The following is a 23,006-nucleotide window of genomic DNA, read 5'->3' as shown; positions in this document are numbered from 1 at the left end:
AGCTCACCTCCTGGACGTCCGTCACTGACAGCGTGGGAAACTTCTACTGCGCATGCGGGGAGCAGGAGAATTTTCCCACGCTGTCAGTGACGTGCATGAGGTGAGCCGAGTTCATTGGACATGATCTCGGCTCATCTGGATGCCGTCACAGTCAGACACTGAGGAGCACAAGCATGCCTACGCTTCTCAGTGTCTGCCGCATGGCAAGCTGAACGGCAGCGTTCTGCTGCGGTGCAGCCTGTCATGTGAATGTAGCAGAGCTGGACCGGTCCTGGGAACCATGGAAAGGTAAGGATGAGGTTGCTTTATTATTTTACTTTTATTGCAGGAGATCGTTGGCTTCAGCTGGAATGGGCGTGACGGTAAGTATGGTTTAATTTAGAACATTAAAAAATTGTGTCTTTATTTCAATTAAAGGACTTTATTCTGGGTGTTGTGTTTTTTTTAATTACTTTACTAGAAATTCATGGTGGTCATGTCTAATATTGGCGTGACCCCATGAATTTCGGGCTTAGGGCCAGCTGATAATGCCAAGCTGGCCCTAACCCCTTTATTACCCAGTGAGCCACCGCACCAGGGCCCTGGATGAGTTGGGTACAGCGCCAGAAGATGGCGCTTCTATGAACGCGCCATTTTCCGGGGTGGCTGCGGACTGCAATTTGCAGCGGGGGGGGCCCAGAAAGCTTGGGTCTCCCTGCGCTGCAGATTCCAGCCCCCAGCTGCCTAGTTGTACCTGGCTGGACACAAAAATAGGGCGAAGCCCCACGTCTTTTTTTTTTAATTATTTCATGAAATAATTAAAAAAAAAAGGGCTTCCCTATATTGTTGTGTCCGGCCAGGTACAAATAGGCAGCTGGTGGTTGGGGGCAGCCCGTTCCTGCCTGCTGTACCTGGCTGGACACAAAAATATGGCGAAGCCCACGTCAACATTTTTGGGAAAAATTAATTACAAAATTAATAATAATTTAGGGACTGCATCTTTATTAACCCCTCAATTGTCATTTAGTGTTAAAATAAAGGATTTTTTAAAAAGAAAATTGGCGTGGGATCCACCATCATTATAGTCTCTAGCGGAGGTTAAGCAGACGGCTGGGGCAGATGTTTGAAGTCTGGGAAGGGGGTAATACCCACGGAGCTTCCCAGGCTACTAATATCAGCCCCCAGCTGAATACCTAGCCTTTACTAGCTATTAGAATGGGGGACCCCCCCAAAAAATGACGTGGGGTCCCCCCTATTTTAATATGTTTATGAGTGACAGTTTTCCTGCTATATACCTGCATGTCATAAGAATTTAAATTAAAAAAGGACCATGTTAAATTGAAATCTGTTTTTTTTTAATTTTTACCGGTGTTTGGTATGCGTTGGAAAAGGGGTAGTCTTATACGGTGAATATATCCTAAACTCTATATTTTAACAGGAAAGTAGGGGGGTCGTCTTATACACCAGGTCGTCTTATACGCCGGAATATACGGTGTATTATTGTTTACAGTTTCCCCTTATAACTTCACAAGCAGCATCTAGGAATTCGACATGTTAATTTTATTTATTTTTCCTCCTACACATCTTAAATGAAAACAAGCAAATTTATATAAAACCTTCATTACAAATATTCTACCATTTTTTGACTACAGCTTCTAAGCAGATTTATAGGTCTCCATGGTAGCAGACAACAAACAATTCTTACGTAGTCTGATCCTATAGTCATTTTCCCTTTTATCTGACTGTCGCTTTTTCCAACCTTTGTTTTAGGTATATAATAATTTTTCTTTAGTGGAACTTGATTGTCTCCTGCAGTTATATTACTACTGTGTGAAATGTCTTTAACTTATTTTGCAGACAACACAGATTTTTTCAGGAATCGTCCTTATCTCCTTTGACATTATGATGATAATAGCCAGTACTTACTTTGGAGCTTTATTCTATAGTGGTGTCCCCATATGGTCTGGAATATTGGTAAGATATTTACACTTATTTATTTCCTTTGGTTCTTGCTGCTTTTTTTAGCATAGACACAAGAGTTGTGATCAGTGACTACAGAATAAATCCTGTGTGTGCAGGGGGTCCGCGGTGGTCTGAGACACAGCTCCGGTCTCAGCATTAGTTCTGGTTGCTTTTCTCTCCCTCTCCAATGAAGCTCTGGTAGTTTGGTATTAACTCCTTCCTAACCAAGCAATTTTCCATTTCTGCGTTTTGTCCCCCCTCGCCTTTTTTCCCAAGAGTCATAACTTTTTAAAATTTCCATTCACATGACCCTAATTCCATAATTCCATTTATAAACTAATCTTCTTGATCTCTACTGTAAAATTAAACTTACATTTCTATCATATTTTTTCTAGTTTATTATTTCCGGATCACTGTCAGTGGCTGCTTCTGTAAAACCAACAGTTGGAAAGGTAAGAAAGACTATTAACAGTAACCAAAAGGAAAGTATTAAAAAGAGTCGTCAACGTTTGGGGAAAAATAATTTTTTTTGTTTTTTTGGACTTAAGTATATGTATTTGGGTCTAAAAAAAATTTTTTCAGTTAATTTTTCATTAAATATTTTACACTGGTTGTCTCCTATAGCCTCCATGTTGAAATGGCTACAATTAGTTAACTCAGAGTCCGTTACTGAGCCCACTATGATGGTCTGATAGAGTTTGCAATTATTTTAAGTCTTTTTCTGAGCTTCTCTCTACTGATTTATCACCACGGACAACATCAAAGTTGAATATACGGGAAAACAAAAAGCCTGTAAAAGCCAAATGGTGCAATACTTTTAATGAAACCCAATTGTAAACATTATTTTAGCCCCAAATATACCATATGCAATTAGGTAAAAATAAATCCCCAAAAGATGACAAATCATTTAATTTCTCAAGAACGGTGGAAAATTTAAAAATACAGTAAATTGCAAAATTGCTTATATTTACAAGCACAATCCGATAGTACCCATTTTTGAAGAGGAGAATAACCCTTTAAAGTGACATAGGAATATGGGTTGTGTTGATCGAACAATCTTTTTCACTTAACTCACTTTTATTCCCATCCATAATTCCCTTAAAGGGTTATTCCCAACTGGACTGACTGCTGGGGTTTGAAATGGCCATTTATTCCCCTGTACACCTCCAATGGCCAAGCAATGGTTCAGTCGGCAGCTATCTTTCCCATACACAGAAGAGTTCGTTCTGCCAAATGCTCTTTTATTCTCTCTAAGAGAGCCACTGTCAGACATGTCTGACGTCACATCTTCTCAGGGAGAACAAAAGGTTTGGCAGTCCAAAATCAGACACACTGGATCTTTAACTCCCCCCGACTATCAATTGTACCAGGCTCCTATACACATTAGACTATCGGCCGAAATATCAACATTAGTCTCATGTATATGAGGGGCTTCAGAATTGCTATTCATTTTCTTTAGGATTTCCAGAGCCGAGTACAGCGCTCCGCTTTTTCCAGCAGTCCCATAGACAATAGATGGATCACACCTCAAAGAACAACAAGTTCTAATTTGCCTGGTATGGAATAACCTTTTAAAAACACAGCCCAATCAATGATATTTTGTGTTTTAGGTGACGTCAAGCTTGGTCATGCACATTATCACTTCTCTAGCTGCAGCTTGTGGAATTATAATTACTATAATTGAACTTATCCTGTTACCACATATATCCCCACCGGTCCTGCACTGGACATATTGTGCATACTACAAAAGTGATAACCAATGTTTAGGAGCCTTTTATAGTTTGGTAAGAATCATATTTATGTTATTCTGTTAAAGGGAATCTGTCATGTGATTTTTTAGTAGGATACTAATAGTATCATGAAATCGGGCTTGGGCCGTCCTTTCAGAATCTGCAGCCTTTATTGCTGTAGCTTCTCCGGTTTTCTTGCTGTAAGCACTGGAGAATTCACAGCCGCGCGCTGGCTAGTCAAGCGTATGTAAATCCAAAATTAATATGCACTGCTCCCCACTCCCATCTCGCCCACCCATCTGCGCCGATGTTGGGGATAGTAGGTGACAGTATGCGCAGACCTAGGGAGGCATCGTGCATGCGCATGATTCTTACTATCACTGACCATAATCCAGCCCACCCCTCTGCACCAATGTCTGTGCTAGTAAAAATATTGTGCGATGCCTCCCTAGTTCTGCACATGCAGGGTATTCAGTTTAGTGGCACCAAACCACTTCATAAACTCCTCTGTAAAATGGACAGCAGTTTCTGAGTTTCCAATTGATGACTGTGAGGATGTGTTAGATTTTTTTTTTACCTACAATGCAGATGTGTAGCTAAGGTTATCAGCTTGGTGGGGGAGAAACACATCTGAGCAGACCCTTAACCAGGTTACTATGTCTACCACTACTCTAGCACAACCTAATCATAGTGGATAAAGGGAAACCCCAGCAGATGACAATTTATTACTAAAAATAAAATCACAATACAAAGACCAAGACTGATATTACCGCCCTACGATGACCATATAGTGATAGATACCAATTCTGCAGAACAGATTAAGAAGTTACAATACAGTTACAGATACATACAGCTGATATTCTGTCTTATGGAGTCATTCACTTTTCCCTTGTTTTCCATCTGGCCCAGACCGCCATAATAATTTCTTCAGCCACAAATCATCTCTAGAGTTAACAGCCAAGACACATTTGAATTCTCACACTTCTCTTCCAAAAACTCAATTTGTTGATTGCTCCAGTCATGTGTTCTCTATGAAATACGGCTGCTGCTAGACATCTCTGGGCTTACTTCAGAGAGAACAAAAGTATTGGCAGTCCTGAATCGGACATGCTGGATCCTTAATTCCTCCGACAATCATCTGTCCGGGCCCTCATACACATTATAACAATATCGATTGCAGCATTTAGAGAGCAGGCAGAGGGAGAACGCCTCATCTGTCCTTCAATCGGCCCCTCAAGACATCATCGAGGGAGCCCGATCTTTGCTATGGTGACCCGATGTTGTCATGACGACATCCGGGTCACCAGAGCTAGCAAACTTGCGAGACCATGCTCAGTTTTTAGAATGGTATCACTTTTGAGTATTTTCTGTCATATAGACCCCTCAAAGTCACTTCAAATGTGATGTGGTCAATAAATAAATGGTTTTGTAAATTTTGTTGGAAAAAAATCGCTGGTCAACTTTTAACCCTTAGAACTTTCTAACAAAAAAATGATGTTTCAAAAATCTCGCTGATGTACAGTAGACATGTAGGAAATGTTATTTATTAACTATTTTTTGTGACACGAATCTCTGATTTAAGGGCATAAAAATTAAAAGTTTGAATTTCAAAATGTTCAAAATTTTTGCCAAATTTCAGTTTTTTTCACAAATAAACGCAAGTCATGTAGAACTAATTTTACAACTATCATGAAGTACAATATGACTTTCTAATAAAAATAATAAGAAGAATTAATGCCTTTTGTGCTTCCCCCTATTTTGATATTGTTTCCCTATTGTGCCTCCTTATATTAATGACCCCCAGTTCCTCTTTATTAGAATAATGTCCCTGAGAAGGGGAGTACATAGAAATCATTGAGGTCCATTAGTGCATACATTTCAACTTTTAAAGACAGTGAGAGGGATGTGTATTGCCTCACTTAGAGTTATTTTGCCCCTACTGAAGCCCCTTAGTGTTCTCACCCACTATGATATGCCCTCCAACATAGAGAATGATGCCCCTGAAATGCCCCAATACAGTTTGATGACCCCAAAGTGTCTCAAACATAGTATGGTGTTCCCACATTCCTCCACACACACACAGCATGATTCCCAAACACAGTTTAATGGTCACCACAGCTCCCCATACAGTATGATGGCCATCACAATCCCCATACAGTATTATAGTCACAACAACCCTCCACACTATATGGTCACCACAGCTCTCCATACAGTATACTAGTTCCCATAGACCCACACACAGCATGGTGTTGCTTCAGCCCCGCACAGTATGATGACCTCACCCACATACTGTATGATTCTCCATCTCCCAACTTTTAGACTCAATAATATAATAAAATAAAAAAAACTTTTATAATCACCTAATCTTGGTTTCTCATCCACCGCAGCCTCTGCCTCCTCTTGTAGTTTGCGTAAGAGTGGGCTGATGTAGGTGGTGCAATGCAGTGATGTCATCGCACCACCCAACACCCCCTACGTGGCACTAGCCTCCAGCAGGCTGGAAGTGATTGGCAGTCTGCTGGAAAAAAATGAGTGAAGCAAAGAACCCATGGATCTCTGCTCCTCCATAGTTGTTAGCAGTATCTGTGTCTTGTTGGGATTATTTGTCAGGGATTTAGATCCCAATTATCACAGAGACCACCCGCTGTGATCTTTGAAGCAAACAGCTCTCTGCTGCCCCCTATCGTCCAGAAAATTACACGATTGGCCGACGATCAACGGAGGGGGCCGCAGGTTATTCTCACTGATTAGTTCTCGGAAAACTAATAATGAGTGTGTGGCCTATACACCCCCAGATTCCAACTCATGGAATATGAGTATATTTCGCAGTACAATCCCTGCTAATTCCACGATAACCCCAGAACGATTATTAACTGCCACCACCAATCCATGTTTAAATATATCACGGCTTACAGGTAGCATATGGCTTTGGGGACAGGCACGATTACAGAACAAATGAAACAGAACTATTAAATTTTATATTTAATCCAAAGGGAGGCAGTGCTTATGAAAAAACATTAGTGATGAGCGAGCACTAAAATGCTCGGGTACTCGTTGCTCAGGTCGGGCACATTGGAATACTCGGGTGCTCGACCCGAGAAACGAGCTCAATGTAAGTCTATGGGAAACTCGAGCATTTTTCAGGCAGCTCCCCCCGGTGGTCTGCAGAGGGCCTAAAAATTGCCCAAATCGATGGGAACAGTGCTCAAATGACATGGGAACAGCATGGGGAAGACCCCTGGAAGCATTTCTGACATCCAGATCACTGCTGTCAGCAACGTGGTCAGAGTATTACGCCACTTTTACGGACTCACAATAAAGCATACAAAAACGAAACCAAAATGGATTTTCCTGGGAAATATGTTAAGGAACATCCTTTCCAGGGTAATGACTTGTATATAAGGCAAAATAAATAACCAAAAACAAAAATACTCCTCCACACCTTGGGCTATGTTAACACGTAGCGTTTTTGATGCGTTTTTGCACTTTTGCATTGCTTTCAACCAAGACAAATGCATTCACCAGGAAATGTCATTTTAACATTTTACAACCTTATCTGGCCATGTGGTGTGTGACACTTCATCAGACACATGCATAAAGTGCTGAAAATACATGCGAACAGCATGGGGAAGACCTCTGGAAGCATCTCTGACTCCCAGGTCACTGCCTAAAAGTGTGCCCATCATAAGTGACCCTTGGCGCATGCAAAGATGCCTCCCGCCATGCACCTGTCGTTGCAGACTTGCAACAATCACCGTCCACGTCCTTGTCCCAGTGCAGCGTTCAGTTGTCCCTACTCCATTCCTTGGAATGCAAGCGCAAGTATGCCGCCAGCCACTCACCAACCCACAGGCTGCAATACTATACTGCCAAATTTTTGACAGCTGCTTGCACTTGAAATGTGGCCTTTTAGGCTCGTGGAGGCGGAAGCTTTTCATAACCTCAGGCCAGCGGCCGGGTGTCCATACTTGGTCCACATCCGCCACTATTTCTCACTATTTCACTATATCGTCTCCGCCTTCCACAAGCACGGGCCCCACAACATTACCCGTGCCCTCCCCAGTGCACTTACTGGGAAGGACCGCCTAACCACAAACACGTGGACAGGTGAATGTGGCCAGGGACGGTACGGAGCCAGTCCACAGCTTTTTTTGCTGAGAGTTGTATTTAGCTCGGTGAAAGGACTAGCAAAGAGGGAAACCGTATCTACTCCGGCTGTCATTTCCCAATCACCTGGTTCCGCCCATTGTCACACACGACCATGCCTGGCTGTATGTTCAGCGGTGAGAGCCACAGATCAGGCTGCAGTGTTACAGCTTTAAACAACTCTGCAGCGCTGGACGGTTTGTCAATTAAGCATTAAGCATGTTATCTTCAGCACAGCCTGTTGCCACTTGGCCAAGGCAGTGCTGCAGTGCTGTCAGCTTGTGACTGATGTGGTCACTTCGAAGATGGAGGAGGAGGTGCAGGAGCTGAACAATGTGATTACATTGAGTTTAAATTGGTGACGCTGTTTTTTATACTAAAGAACGATCCAATTGTTTTGGGTTTTTTTCATTATTTTTTAAGACAAATGCATTCACCGGGAAATGTCATTTTAACATTTTACAACCTTATCTGGCAATGTGGTGTGTGACACATCATCAGACACATCCTGTTTTATTTATGATGGAGGGACTCTGAAAGTCATAAAGCCTATTTTTATAGGGACATCAGACGGCCCTTACTATTCGTAAAAGGCCAGCAGTCGACCCTCACTATTGTTAGAGAGCCATCAGCCGGCTATGCTTTGTTGTTCCCATTATTAACAAGTGGGTCTCCTATACTGTTATTGCATATCCAGTGACTGCAAGGGCTGCCAAAAATTTGGACGCAACCCAATACCCCTTAGAAGAGACATAGAGGAGGGTCTCAGTAAAAAAAAAATGTTCCCATTATAAAGGAGCGGGTCTCCTATAGTGGTAATACCCATGCTGTGACTGCAAGGAAAAACCCCACTAAGAATTTAAAGACACATAGAGCAGGGCCACAGTATCGACAAATTCCCATTAGAAAGCAGAAAGTCTGCTATACAGTTATAGGGTATGCAGTGAGTCCAACGGCTGAACAATTTTAGGAAAAACCCCACTAAGAATTTAAAAACACATAGAGCAGGGCCACAGTAACAAGGTACGACATGTTCCCATTAGAAAGGAGAGGGTCTGCTATACAGTTATAGGGTATGCAGTGAGTCCAACAGCTGACCAATTTTAGGAAAAACCCCACTAACAATTTAAAGAGACATAGAGCAGGGCCACAGCAGTAACGGCAAATTCCCATTAGAAAGGAGAGAGTCTCATATAGTGTTGGCCTATGCAGTGAATGCAAGGGCTGCCAAAAATTTGGAGGCACATCAATGCCCCTTGGAAGAGACGTGGAGGAGGGCCTCATAAAAAAATGTTCCCATTAGAAAGGAGTGGGCCTCCTATACTTGTAATGCCCATGCACTAAGTGTATGGGCTTACAAACATTTACCCCTGGGGGATATACATGAACATACTGTATAAAAAAAATTTTTTACAGACATCATAAAAAAATGATGTGAGTGTTTCATCACAAACCACGGTCACCCTGGTGATATGGTGGTGGAGGATGAGGAGAAGGAGGAGGACAAGAGCAAATAGCCAAAATCAGGAAGCGTATAACCATGTGTGGGTGTGAAAAGGTGCATGGGAATACACCTCCCAAGAAAAGACACTGGATTTGAGTTTATGTTACGCTGCTATCATTCGGTAGTGTTGAGAAGTCTGGCCCAATCCAGCCCTTATTCATTTTTATAAGAGTCAGCCTGTCAGCATTTTCAGTTGACAGGCGGATGCGCTTATCAGTTACAATTCCCCCAGCGGCACTAAAAACCCGCTCTGATAAAACGCTGGCGGCAGGACAGGCCAGGACCTCCAAGGCATAGAAAGCCAGTTCATTCAACGTATCCAGCTTGTATACCCAATAATTATAAGGCACAGAGGAATCACGGAGGACGTTGGTAAAGTCGGCAAGGTACTCCCTCAGCATCTTCCCAAACTTTGCACTCCTTGTGAGAGTACCCCGCGCCTCAGGGCCTCTGCGATGGGAGGGTCTGAGAAAACTCTCCCAGAACTTTGACAGTGTTCCCCTGCCTCTGCTGGATTGAAGTTGTGTCTCTCTCGCCTGTAGTCCTTGGTTGTCCAACGAAGTGTGCCCTCTGCTGCCAGCGTTTCCAGATGGGAATTTTTTAATAGTTCCACAACAAGGGCCTTCTGGTACAGCCCCATTTTTGTAGACCTGTCCACCTCAGGAATAAGAGATAGAAAGTTCTCCTTGTAGCGTGGGTCTAGAAGTGTCACCAACCAGTAATTACTGTCACCCAAAATTTTGAGAACGCGTGGGTCATGGGAAAGGCAGCGTAACATAAACTCAGTCATGCGTGCCAGACTACTAACAGGCAAGACTTCCGTGTCCTCACCAAGAGGATGACTGACCATGCTCTCCTCCTCCTCCTCCTCTCTGTCCTCTGGCCATCCACGCTGAACAGACGGTATGACAGCTGTGCAGGTAGTACCGTCTATAGTGCATGAAACTAGCTCCTGTCCTTCCTCCTCCTCCTCCTCCTGTTCCTCATTGTCACCCAATCCATGTTGGGATGAGATGAGGCTTGGCTTTGTGTAATCATCCTGTATGCGGGATGGTGACGCTAATTATGGCGTCAACGCCACTCACCATCTTGGTCGAGTCCTCGAAGTTTTGTAGGATGATACATATGTCTGACATCCATGTCCACTCCTGAGGTCTTATGTGTGGAGTCTGAACTGAATACCGACGACCTTGTTGATGCTGGTACTCAACAACTGCCCTCTTCTGCTCACAAATCCTTCCTAACATCTTCAGTGTAGCGTTCCAATGCGTGGGGACATCACACACCAGTCTGTGAGCCGGAAGCTGCAAACACTGCTGAAACACGGCAAGGGCGGCAGAAGCTGTAGCTAACTTTCTAAAATGGGCACACAGGCGGTGTACTTTAACAAACAGATCTGGCACCTCTGGGTAGGATTTGAGAAACCGCTGAACCACGAGGTTAAGCACATGGGCCAGGCATGGTTTGTGTGTGAGTTCGCCTTGCCTCAGAGCCGCCACCAGGTTCTGGCCATTGTCACACATGACCATACCTGGCTGTAGGTTCAGCGGTGTGAGCCACAGATCTGCCTGCTCTTTCAGAGCTGTCCACAACTTTTCAGCATTGTGCGGTTTGTCACCTAAGCATATTAGCTTCAGCACAGCCTGTTGCTGCTTGGCCGAGGCAGTGTTGCAGTGCTTCCAGCTTGTGACTGATGTGGTCATTTTGGAGATGGAAGCTGAAGAGGAGGAGGATGATGAGGTGCAGGAGATGTAGACTGTGGGGGCAACCCTGATTGACCTATGGCCTGCAATCCTTGGCGTCGGGAGGATGTGTTCCATCCCAAGGTCCGACTGGGTCCCGGCTTCCACTATGTTAACCCAGTGTGCCGTCAGCGAGATGTACCATCCCTGCCCACAAGCACTTGTCCACGTGTCCATGGTTAGGTGGACTTTCCCGGTAACTGCGTTGTTGAGGGCAGGGCTAATGTTTTGGGACACGTGCTTGTGTAATGCGGGGACGGCACACCGTGAGAAATAGTGGCGGCTGGGGACCAAGTACCGAGGGACGGCCGTTGCCATCAGGTTGCAGAATGCTTCCGTCTCCACAAGCCTAAAAGGCAACATTTCGAGCGCAAGCAGTCGTGAAATGTGAAAATTTAGTAGTGTGGCCTGTGGGGCGTTGGCTGCATATTTGCGCTTGCGTTCCCAGGACTGGGGTATAGAAAACTGAATGCTGCGCTGGGACAAGGACATGGACGTGCTTCCTGATGCTGCTACTTGAGAGTGTGCAACGACAGGTGCAGGGCAGGAGGCATCTTCGCATGCACTATGGACGCAGGATTGGCTTGCATGCACAACAGCGGAAGAAGCAATGGTGCCACCTGCAGACACACTTCCTGGACCATGGGGTTCGGCCCACAAATTCGGGTGCTTTGCTGCCATGTTCCTGATCATGCTGGTGGTGGTCAGGCTGGTAGTTTTGCCACCCCTGCTGAAACTGGCCTGGCAGGTGGTGCAAATGGCCTTTTTTGGGGTTATCGGCAGTGTCTTTAAAAAACAACCAGACTCGGGAAGACCTAACAGTTGTACTGGCAACTTCCTTTGTGTTGGTGTTACGGGGAACGGTTGCCTGCCTTCTGTCTGCGGCCACAACACTGCTTCTTCCTGCCTGTTGGGGTGCTCTGCTTCCCTTCCCCTGTGTGCTGCTGTCCTCGCTCTGCATGTCCTCCTGCCAGGTTGGGTCATCCACCACCTCGTCTTCCACTTACACACCCTGGTCCTCCTCCTGACTTTCTGGCAATTGTGTCTCATCATCTTCCACCTCTTGTGACACATTCCCACCGTCGCCTTCGTGTGACCGTGGCTGCTCAAATATTTTGGCATCGCTACACGCGATCTCCTCTTGCCCCGCTTCAAGTGGACCGGGCGAGAGGCCCTAATCTATAAATGGAAAAGTGAACTGCTCTTCAGAGTGTCCAAGTGTGGGATTAGTTGTCTCTGGGTACTTGACACTGTGGGAGGAAGGAGGATCAGGGTGAGGAATATGCGGTCCAGACTCACGGCTACTGAGACTTGACCATGTGGAAGACAAGGTGGTGGTGGTGGTGGCGGCTAAGTGATTAAAAGCATTATCCGCTATCCAACCAACAACCTTTTGACACTGCTCTGGGTTCAATAGTGGTGAGCTGTGGTCCCCTAGAAATTGGGACAGGAAGGTCAGGCGAGTAGATGTGGGTGTTTGTTGTGGCACAATTTCAGCTTGCCCACGGCCTTGTCCTCGGCCTCTGCATGCACCATTAGCATCACGTCCAGTTCCCCGTCCCTTGCCACGTGCCTTGCCCATTTTAAATAGAGGACAGTATCTTCCACGCTCAGTACAAATGACTGAGTTTGGAGCGAACTTATATGTGATCCGTGTAACGGAGAAAACAGAGTTTTAAATAGCTGGCCTGTAGGTAAGTAGTTTGAACAGCAAACTGCTGTGAATTGCTTCACTGACACACTGAAAGAAATTTTTAATGGAGGCCATAAATGGAAGTATTTTCTGACAACGTATATGTGATCGGTGTGATGGAGAAAACAGAGTTTCAAATAGCTGGCCTGTAGATAAGTAGTTTGAACAGCAAACTGGTGTGAATTGCTTCACTGACACACTGAAAGAAATTTTTAATGGAGGCCAGAAATGGCAGTATTTTCTGACAACGTATATGTGATCCGTGTGATGGAGAAAAACAGAGTTTTAAATACCTGGCCTGTAGGTAAGTAGTTTGAACAGCAAACTGCTGTGAATTGCTTCACTGACACACTGAAAGAAATTTAAATGGATATAGACCCGATGACGCTATGCGGCCAGCCAATCACTGTAATGCCACAACCAACATGGCTACGGCATTACAGTGAGTGGCAGGCAATCCCTGCATGTTCATTGGTGCTCTAAAGAGCGCCAAACATGCAAGGAAGGGACACGAGCTCCTGCCGAGCAACCCCGGAAATACTCATCTCGAGTAGTGAGATGCTCTGGCGAGCACCGAGCAGTAGTGAGCATGCTCGCTCATCACTAAAAAACATACAAAGATTTTACAAAGGGGACAAAACCATACAGCATATACAGTCACAGAAAATAAAAGGGATTAACCACAGGAGAACTTACTATACCGATCGCAGAGACGATTCAATTCAGCCAAAGGAGAGCGCTTAGATTGGCCTTTTTGTTAACGGGGTCCCTGCATACATGAAAAATGTACCTCTCAGCATGAACCCAGATCATAATTCGGCTTGATATTTTATCAGTCCTTGAGTCCCACCCACACACTCCCCTGTGATGACCTCACATGGACTAGGTTGTATGCTTGTCTCAGCCCTTCATGATTTTATGAAATTCCCAACTTATGCGATTGACGCCATATTTTCCATTGGCATTTTATCTTTACTTAGAGACTAAACATGGCGTAACTGTTGTCAGTTATCTTGGCACTGTTGATTTACAGCTTATCGGCAGGTGTCACAGATATGAAAAAATATGCACATTGTTCCCCAATTAGCCCTGCCTCTAAAAATATATGTGTCATCACAGTCGGATTTATAGAAATTTTCCTATTCTTTATTTTCTTTCGGCACCTCCGCATCCAGCAAATACGTGTGGATAAAAGGAATATGCACCCGTGAAGGATAATGCTATTCTAAAGAGTGTGATATATTCCCTTTGATTCTTAACAAACTGTGTCTATGAGTCAATGACTCGCCCAGGGGGATGGGGACGACTCGGTACCCGGGCCTTTGCCTGGCCTTGAGGATGTTGCGGTGGTCGGCTCCCGGGCCAGTACCCTGGGGTCAGCTTTTAAAAGGGGATTGTTTGTTAATTTTATGGAAGTTTGTGACACCTCCTGTGGTTTCTGGTGAGAATCACCAGCGCTGTGGCAGTCCACTGAGGCCGGTGATAAGGCAGCTCGATGGTATAGCTCCCCACAGGTGGAGCTAGGCCTCAGGGCAGCGTACGGAGAGGGGGATGCAGGACAGGCGAGACCCAGCCGAGTCAGAGCAAGAACGGGGACGGACACGGCAGTCACTTCAGTACCTTTTACTGGTGGTAGTTCAGGCACATCCCGGAGCACTGTAGGGTGAAGGGTGCATATCAGGATCCTCCCCAATGAGCGGGTGTAGGGCTTCCTGTTTCTTGCCTCTGCGTAGTAAGTTTCTGACCTGCCTGAAGCTAGGCCTAACTTTATCTCTGTCCTGCACCGGCTGACGTTGTGGAAGGGCCTTCTCTTGGAGTGCACGCTCCCAGTTTACGGGGCCTATGTGTCTCCTTGCTCTGTTACGTATCAGCTCTCTGGTGAACCTGGGACCTGTAGTTCTCCAGAGATTCCGGTTATGCCTTACTGGGTTGTAGAGATCCCGGTAAGCTCGGACCCGGTGTCCGGTATATGTTTCGGGGTGAGCTGGGTAAGCTCCTCTGCCCCCACTGCTACTCACTTTCCACTCGCCTTCGGCCACGCTCGGGCCCTCACTAGGCTACTCACACTAATGGCAGCTTGCCGCTCTTCACCGCTCTTACAGGCGTCGGCACACCTTGGGCTCACTTACTTGAGCTCCTGAGTCTAGACTGGGCTTCAGGACCGCTGGAGGCCAAGCTTGCCTACACAGCAACCCACGTGCTTCTCCGCACACACAGATTTTCACTCTCTGTGCACTCCAGACTAACTAACTGCCTAGCTCCACATTCCCTATTTATATCCCTAACGGGCTCCCTCTGCTGGTCTGAGGTGGAAGGTGGAGATGTGTGAATGTTTATGGGGGCCTCTTGTGGAGGATTCCATTAATGCACCCATCTAGGATCTGTAGTGCCAAGCGCAGCTGGGCGCCACATCAACACATGTTTCTGTGGTTGTCTAACTCTCTGAAGTCTCAATTACCTGTCAATTGTATAGCTCTTGCATATTAATTAATTAACCTGGTTAATAAACTTCCAACCTGTTTCAGTCCATTGTATAATCCTACATCTAAGTGTCAGCTCAGATTGCAAATGACGGGGAGAAGGAGGGAGGGGAGGGTGAGTAACTTCAGAGATTTTTAATATTTTCTATGACAGTATTGATATTTGTTTTTTGCTTCTGTTTTCTTCTAAAATAAAATAAAAAATAACAGATTCATCTGCATTGCGGGTGTATACGCAAAATGATAGGAGAATTTAATCCAAACTATTTTTTTTTCTCTTTTAGGATGCCTATTATGGTTTTTTATCATTAAATATAATGCTTTTTGTGCTGATGTTTTGCATTTCTATATCCACAAGTGTGTTTGCCTGCAGAACTGTCTGCCGATCGTCCTTCCAAGAAATAGTAAGTTGTTAATTCTATAGTCTATTTTAGAATTGGGCAAAAAAAATGGCACGACCGTGGTCTGACATTCACATTGGTACTCCATTTAATTATTCATCAGTCCTTACAAAGGTATGAATCTTTATAATGTACCCTGTTACCTTATCTTTCTTCCTTTGCTCTCCATGATGAAAAGGCTGTTTTATCTGCCTTGTTCATGCACTGAGAGCTGCTGTTTTGAACTTAAGGTTTAGCAAATATCTGTACTTCTGTGTGAGCTTCTGTGATCCTCTCCTTCTTGCTCAGACTCTCAGTGAGAGGGATTGTAACTAGCGATGAATGAACGTGCTCAGATAAGGGGTTAACCCGAGCATGCTCGAGACCAAACCGAGCATCTTCGGCATTCTCATATATCATGTTCGAGTCCCTGCGTCTGCATGAGTTGAGGCTGTTAGCCTCAAAACATGCAGGGATTGCCTCTTTGTGTTGAGGCTGTCTAACAGCTGCAAAACATACAGCCACAGGGACTCGGACATGATATACGAGCACGTCGAAGATACTCGGTTAGGACTCGAGCATGCTCGGTTAACTCCTTATCCAAGCACGTTCGCTCATCACTAATTGTAACAGAACAGAAAAGAATCTCACACTGGTGTACAGATATTTTCTCATCCTTCAGTCCAAACCATCTACTCTCAGTGCATGAACTAGGCAGATAAACAGCAATTTCAGCACGAAGTTTGAGAGAAAAGGAAGCAAGATAACGTTATGGAGTACATTACAGTGTTTCAGAACTTTTCAAAGACTGATCAATAATTTTTAAGAAATTACTTTCTTGACTTGTTAAAGAGAATTAAAGATTGCTGTACTTCCGTTATGCAAAAATGTCCTTTATTTCAGAGTGTGGTCATCTATCAAACCACGTCCTCAGTCGTATCTGATACCACCAGAGATGTCCCTCCTGACTCCACAGCGGCCTTCTCATCTGCCTTAAAGACACAGGCATGAAGTCATTGATCTCGGGGATAGACCAGAGGCAAAAAGAATACAGAACAAATTCAATGGCACTATCCTTATTGACAACCTGTGACTTTAGAACATTTTTAGTTTCTGTATCACTGTATCACTTCCCAAACTTTTAATTAATAAGTAATGGTATGGTATATATTCTATTGAATCATCAATTACAGTATATACTATCTCCAACATGTAATATGTTTTGCACAATATAACTTATAAGTAATAATAAACAGCATATAGTAGATCTCCATGCTCGCCCCTTTTGTGAAGCTCAATCATCTTTTGTGCAGCAGTTTTCTGATTATTATTAATTTTCCAAGCAACAATTTTCTATTCATCATGTGCAGCCAACTTGAACTGCAGTGTAAAGCATGGGGGAGAGATAAAGCTGTTGCCTGATCCTTAGATAAGTTGTTAAGTGGTCAACTTGAACAAGAGGAGCAATAGAGTAAGGAATCATTCATACGTCCGTTTTTAAACACGTATGTGAAAAAATGGTGCTGGTGTCATCAGTGTTGCGCATGAATATGTCATCAGTGTACGGTCCGTGTATCCGTTTTACTATCAGTGTTTTTCACCGATAGATATATAAATAAATTACAAAGCTTCTACTATACTTTGCAATGCTAAATATAGACCGCACATGGATGGCACACCGATGTGTACGTGTTTTTCACCGACCCATAGATCTATAGTGGCACTCTTCATCCGTGACACCGGAGAAAATTGGACATACTGTATCTTTGTGTGTTTTGAACGAACATACGGTCCGTGAAAATGCAGATATGTGAACAGCTCCATTGATTATAATGGTTATGTGTAATTTTCTGAGCCATCTCCAGGTAAGTCTTCAGATCAACACTCCATTACTAAGGATCTACAGAGTTTGAACTCCAGACTGATACATTGTGCGATACTTTATTGTCAGGACAGGAGAGAGTTAATGCTCCTTGTGTGATCAGATCAGTAAAATGATACATTGTATTCACCCCTCAGCTGTATATGGTCTGTACACTCAGGGTGGTAACAGCAATGTTATCATCCCCTGACAGCAAGCGGGGATCCTGGAAAAAGTGAGAAACTAAAAACTAAGTATATAGGACAGAAACAGATGAAATCCTTTACCCCTTTCACCCCGAAGCCAATTTTTTTCCTATTCTGACCACTGTCACTTTATGAGGTAACAACTCTGGAACGCTTCTCAGTGATTCTAAGATTGGTTTTTTTGTGACATATTGTACTCCTTGATAGTGGTTAAATTTCTTCGATATGACTTGCATTTATTTGTGAAAAAAAAACAGAAACTGGGCAAAAATGTTGAAAATTTAGCAATTTTCAAACTTTTCATTTCTATGCCCTGAAACCAGACAGTTAGGTCACACAAAATAGTTAATAAATAACATTTCCCACATGCGTACTTTATTCCAGCACAATTTTTGAAACATAATTTTTTTTGTTAGGAAGGGTTAAAAGTTGACCACCACACCAACAGGCCGCAACACTAAACTGCCAGATTTCTGCGCATCTGTGTGCACTTGAAATGTAGCCTTTTAGGCTCGTGGAGGCGGAAGCTGTCCACAACCTAATGGCGGTGGACAGATGTCCATACTTGGTACCCAGCCGCCACTATTTCTCCATGTATCGTCTCCGCCTTCCATAAGCGCAGGTCCCTGAACATTACTGCTGGTAATTTTCTGCAGCAATTTGCTTGCCTCCTACCAGCCTGGAATATTTCCAGTAAACTATGGTACAACTGCCCCCAGTACCAGTAGCGTAGCCATCCCCAATTTCCTTCTCAGGAATTTTATTTGGTAGACTAGTGGCTGCCCAAATACATTAGTTTCTCAATAAGGAGCTGAATATAGAGCGGCAGTAGGTGCAAGTTTCTCCAGCCTGTTAGATATCAGATAGTGAATGGCAGCACATTGGATCAGTGGTTAACACTGAAGCCTTGCAGCGCTGGGATCCTGGGTTCAAATCCCAACAAGGACAACATCTGCAAGGATTTTGTATGTTCTCCCCGTGTTGGCGTGGGTTTTTCAGTAAAAAAAGCAGAGATAGAGTGTCCGGGAACCTTCCAACACACTTTTCTTAGCCAGGACTGCTTCTCGACAGGGTTGGACGGTTGGAGGGCCACCAGAGAATCCTCAGGAGAGTTCATGATAGGTGCAATTTTTGCAGATGCTATGGGGCTCTTGAGCGGGGGAGAAAGGTGAGCCCTTAGAATCAAATCCTCTGGTGGGCCCAATGTTTTTCAGTTTGAAACTGCTTCTCAGTGGGAGTTGTATTTCACCACAGCCATATTCTTTAGCTCGGTGAAAGGACTGACATAGAGGGAAACAGTATCTACTCCGGCTGTCATTTCTCTGCCACCAGGTTCTGCCCAATGTCACACACGACCATGCCTGGCTGTATGTTCAGCAGTGAGAGCCACAGATCAGGCTGCTGTGTTACAGCTTTCAACAACTCTGCAGCGCTGGGCGGTTTGTCACCTAAGAATTAAGAATGTTATCTTCAGCACAGCCTGTTGCCGCTTGGCCAAGGCAGTGCTGCAGTGCTGTCAACTTGTGACTGATGTGGTCATTTCGGAGATGGAGGCCGAATTGTAGGAGGAAGTGCAGGAGCTGAACAATGTGATTACATTGAGGTTACATTGGCGAGTTTGGTTTTTATACTAAAGAAAGATCCTACTGTGTTTTTATTTTTTTATTTTTTATTTTTTTTACTTTATTTTTTAAGACAAATGCATTCACCGGGAAATGTAATTTTAACATTTTACAACCTTATCTTGCCATGTGGATTGTGTGACACATCATCAGACACATCCTGTTTTATTTAAGATGGAGGGACTCTGAAAGTCACAAAGCCTATTTTTATAGGGCCATCGGGCGGCCCTTACTATTCTTAAAGGGCCAGCAGTCTTCCCTCACTATTATTAGAGAGCTATCAGCTGGCTATGCTTTGTTGTTCCCATTATTAACGAGTGGGTCTAATATACTGTTATTGCATATGCAGTGACTGCAAGGGCTGCCAAAAATTTGGACGCAGTGACTGTAAGGGCTGCCAAAAATTTGGACGCAACCCAATACCTTTTTGAAGAGACTTAGAGGAGGGTCTCAGAAAAAAAAATGTTCCCATTATAAAGAAGCGGGTATCCTATAGTGGTAATGCCCATGCTATGACTGCAAAGGCTGCCAAAATTTGGGAAAAACACCACTAACAATTTAAAGACACATAGAGCTGGGCCACAGTAACGACATGTTTCCATTAGAAAGGAGAGGGTCTGCTATACAGTTATAGGGTATGCAGTGATTCCAACGGCTGACAAAATTTAGGAAAAACCCCACTAACAATTCAAAGACACATAGAAGTGGGCCTCAGTAATGACATATTCCCATTAAAAAGGAGAGGGTCTCACATACTGTTTGCCTATGCAGTGACTGCAACAGCTGTCAAAAATGTGGAGGGACTCCAATGCCCCTTGCAAGAGACGTAGAGGTCGGAGATCCTCCTGAAAAAAATGTCCCCATTACTAGGAAGTTGGTCTCCCATACTGTTTGCCTATGCAGTGAAGGAACGGCTGCCAAAAATTTGGAGGCACTCCAATGCCCCTTGCAAGAGACGTAGAGGTCGGAGGGCCTCCTGAAAACAATGCTCCCATTATTAGGAAATGGGTCTCCCATACTGTTTGCCTATGCAGTGAAGCAACAGCTGCCAAAAATTTAGAGGAACTCCAATGCCCCTTGCAAGAGACGAAGAGGTAGGAGGGCCTCCTGGAAACAAAGCTCCCATTATTAGGACGTGGGTCTCCCATACTGTTTGCCTATGCAGTGAAGCAACAGCTGCCAAAAATTTGGAGGAACTCTAATGCCCCTTGGAAAAGACATAGAGGTCTGAGGGCCTCCTGAAAACAATGCTCCCATTATTAGGAAGTGGGTCTCCCATACTGTTTGCCTATGCAGTGAAGCAACGGCTGCCAAAAATTTGGAGGAACTCCAATGCCCCTAGCAAAAGACATAGATATGTTGATATGGTACATATGGTGGTGATATGGTGGTGGAGGATGAGGATGCGGAGAAGGAGGAGGACAAGAGCAAATAGACAAAATCAGTAAGCATATACCCATGTCTGCGTGTGAAGACAGAGGTGCATGGGAATAGAGTTTGACAGCCCCAAAAAAAGACACTGGATTTGAGTTTATGTTACGCTGCTATCATTTGGTGGTGTTGAGAAGTCAAGCCCAATCCAGCCCTTGTTCATTTTTATAAGATTCAGCCTGTCAGCATTTTCAGTTGACAGGAGGATGCACCTATTGGTTATAATTCCATTGGCGGCACTAAAAACCCGCCCCTACAAAACGCTAGCGACAGAGCAGGCCAGGACCTCCAAGGTGTAGAGAGCCAGTTCATGGCACGTGTCCAGCTTGGATACTCAATAATTATAAGGCACAGTGGAATCACGGAGGACGTTCGTATGGTCGCCATGGTGTTCCCTCACTATCTTCCGAAACTTTTCACTCCTTGGGAGAGTACCCCGCACCTCAGGGCCTGTGCGATGGGATGGGCTGAGAAAACTCTCCCAGAACTTTGACTGTGCTCCCTTGCCTCTGCTGGATTTCATTTGAGTCTCTTTTGCCTGTACTCCTTGTTTGTCCAACGAACTGTGACCTTAGCCGCCAGCGTTTTCAGATGGGAATTTTTTTAATAATTCCGCAACAAGGGCCTTCTCGTACTGCACCATTTTATTAGGCTTGTTCTGCACGGGAAAAAGAGACAGAAAGTTCTCCTTGTAGCGTGGGTCTAGAAATGTCACCAACCAGTAATGACTGTCACCCAAAATTTGGACAAAGCAAGGGTCACGGGAAAGGCAGCGTAACATAAACTCAGCCATGTGTGCCAGACTGCAAAGAGGCAAGACTTCTGTGTACTCACCAAGATGACGACTGACCATGCTCTCCTCCTCATCCTCCTCCTCTTCCTCCTCCTCTTCCTCCTCCTCCCTGTCCTCAGGCCATCCACACTGAACAGATGATATGATAGTTGTGCAGGTAATACCGTCTGTAGTGCAGGAAACTAGCTCCTGTTCTTCCTCCCCCTACTCTTCCTCATTGTCATCCAATCCACATTGGGATGAGATGAGGCTGGGCTGGGTGGAATCACCCTGTATGGTTCCTTGTTCCATCTCATCATGCTCCGCCTGCAATGCATCCTCTTTAATTGTGAGCAGAGAGAGTTTCAGAAGACAGAGAAGTGGGATAGTGATGCTAATTATGGCGTCATCGCCACTCACCATCTCAAAGTTTTGGAGGATGGTACATATGTCTGACATCCATGTCTACTCCTGAGGTTTTATGTGTGGAGTCTGACCTGAATACCGACGGCCTTGTTGATGCTGGTAGTCAATAACTGCCCTCTTCTGCTCACAAATCCTTCCCAACATCTGCAGTGTAGAATTCCAACGCGTGGGGACATTGCAGATCAATCGGTGAGCTGGAAGCTGCAAACGCTGCTGAAGCACAGTAAGGACGGCGGAAGCTGTAGCTGACTTTCTAAAATGGTCACACAGGCAGCGTACTTTGACAAGCAGATCCAGCAGATCTGGGTAGGTTTTGAGAAATCGCTGAACCACAAGGTTAAGCGCATGGGCCAGGCATGGTACGTGTGTTACACATGACCATGCCTGGCTGCAGGGTCAGTGGTGTCAGCCACAGATCTGCCTGCTCTTTCAGAGCTGTCCACAACTCTTCAGCATTGTGTGGTTTGTCACCTAAGCATATTAGCTTCAGCACAGCTTGTTGCCACTTGGCAGAGGCAGTGCTGCAGTGCTTCCATCTTGGGATTGATGTGGTCATTTCGGAGATGGATGTTGAAGAGAAGGACGAGGAGGTGCAAGAGCTGTAGAATGTGGGAGCAACCCTGATTGACCCAGGGCCCGCAATCCTCGGCGTCAGAAGGACGTGTTCCGTTCCAAGATCCGACTGGGTCCCGGCTTCCACTATATTAACCCAGTGTGCCGCCAGCGAGATGTACCGTTCGTGCCCACAAGCACTTGTCCACGTGTCTGTGGTTAGGTGGACTTTCCCAGTAACTGCATTGTTGAGGGCACGTCTAATATTGTGGGAACGTGCTTGTGTAATGTGGGGACGGCATTTCAGGAGAAATAGTGGCGGCTGAGGACAGAGTACGAAGGGACGGCCGCCACCATCAGGTTGCGGAAAGCTTCAGTCTCCACGAGCCTAAAAGGCAACATTTCGACCGCAAGCATTCGCGAATTGTGTGAATTTAGTAGTGTGGCCTGTGGGGCATTGGCTGCATATTTGCGCTTGCGTTCCAAGGACTGGGATAGGGACCACTGAACGCTGCGCTGG

The 23,006-nt window shown here is 44.9% G+C and overlaps 1 protein-coding gene across 1 annotated transcript in view; it reads left to right on the top strand.

Moving 5' to 3' along the window:
- Nucleotides 1-16,889, top strand: part of LOC141171542 (membrane-spanning 4-domains subfamily A member 4A-like) — a 31,938-nt gene extending 15,049 nt beyond the window's left edge. The window contains exons 3-7 of the mRNA XM_073655221.1: nt 1,837-1,953; nt 2,337-2,393; nt 3,552-3,725; nt 15,521-15,640; nt 16,520-16,889. Coding sequence (XP_073511322.1) covers nt 1,837-1,953; nt 2,337-2,393; nt 3,552-3,725; nt 15,521-15,640; nt 16,520-16,627 — 576 coding nt within the window. The 3' untranslated portion in view covers nt 16,628-16,889. The remainder of the gene's footprint in view (nt 1-1,836; nt 1,954-2,336; nt 2,394-3,551; nt 3,726-15,520; nt 15,641-16,519) is intronic.
- Nucleotides 16,890-23,006: the final 6,117 nt, after the last annotated feature.

This window comes from Phyllobates terribilis, unplaced genomic scaffold, assembly GCF_046119375.1.
Source record: "Phyllobates terribilis strain yellow unplaced genomic scaffold, ASM4611937v1 Scaffold_12__6_contigs__length_324123572, whole genome shotgun sequence".
In the NCBI taxonomy this organism is placed as follows: domain Eukaryota; kingdom Metazoa; phylum Chordata; class Amphibia; order Anura; family Dendrobatidae; genus Phyllobates; species Phyllobates terribilis.
This window is presented reverse-complemented; position numbering and strand designations above follow the sequence as displayed.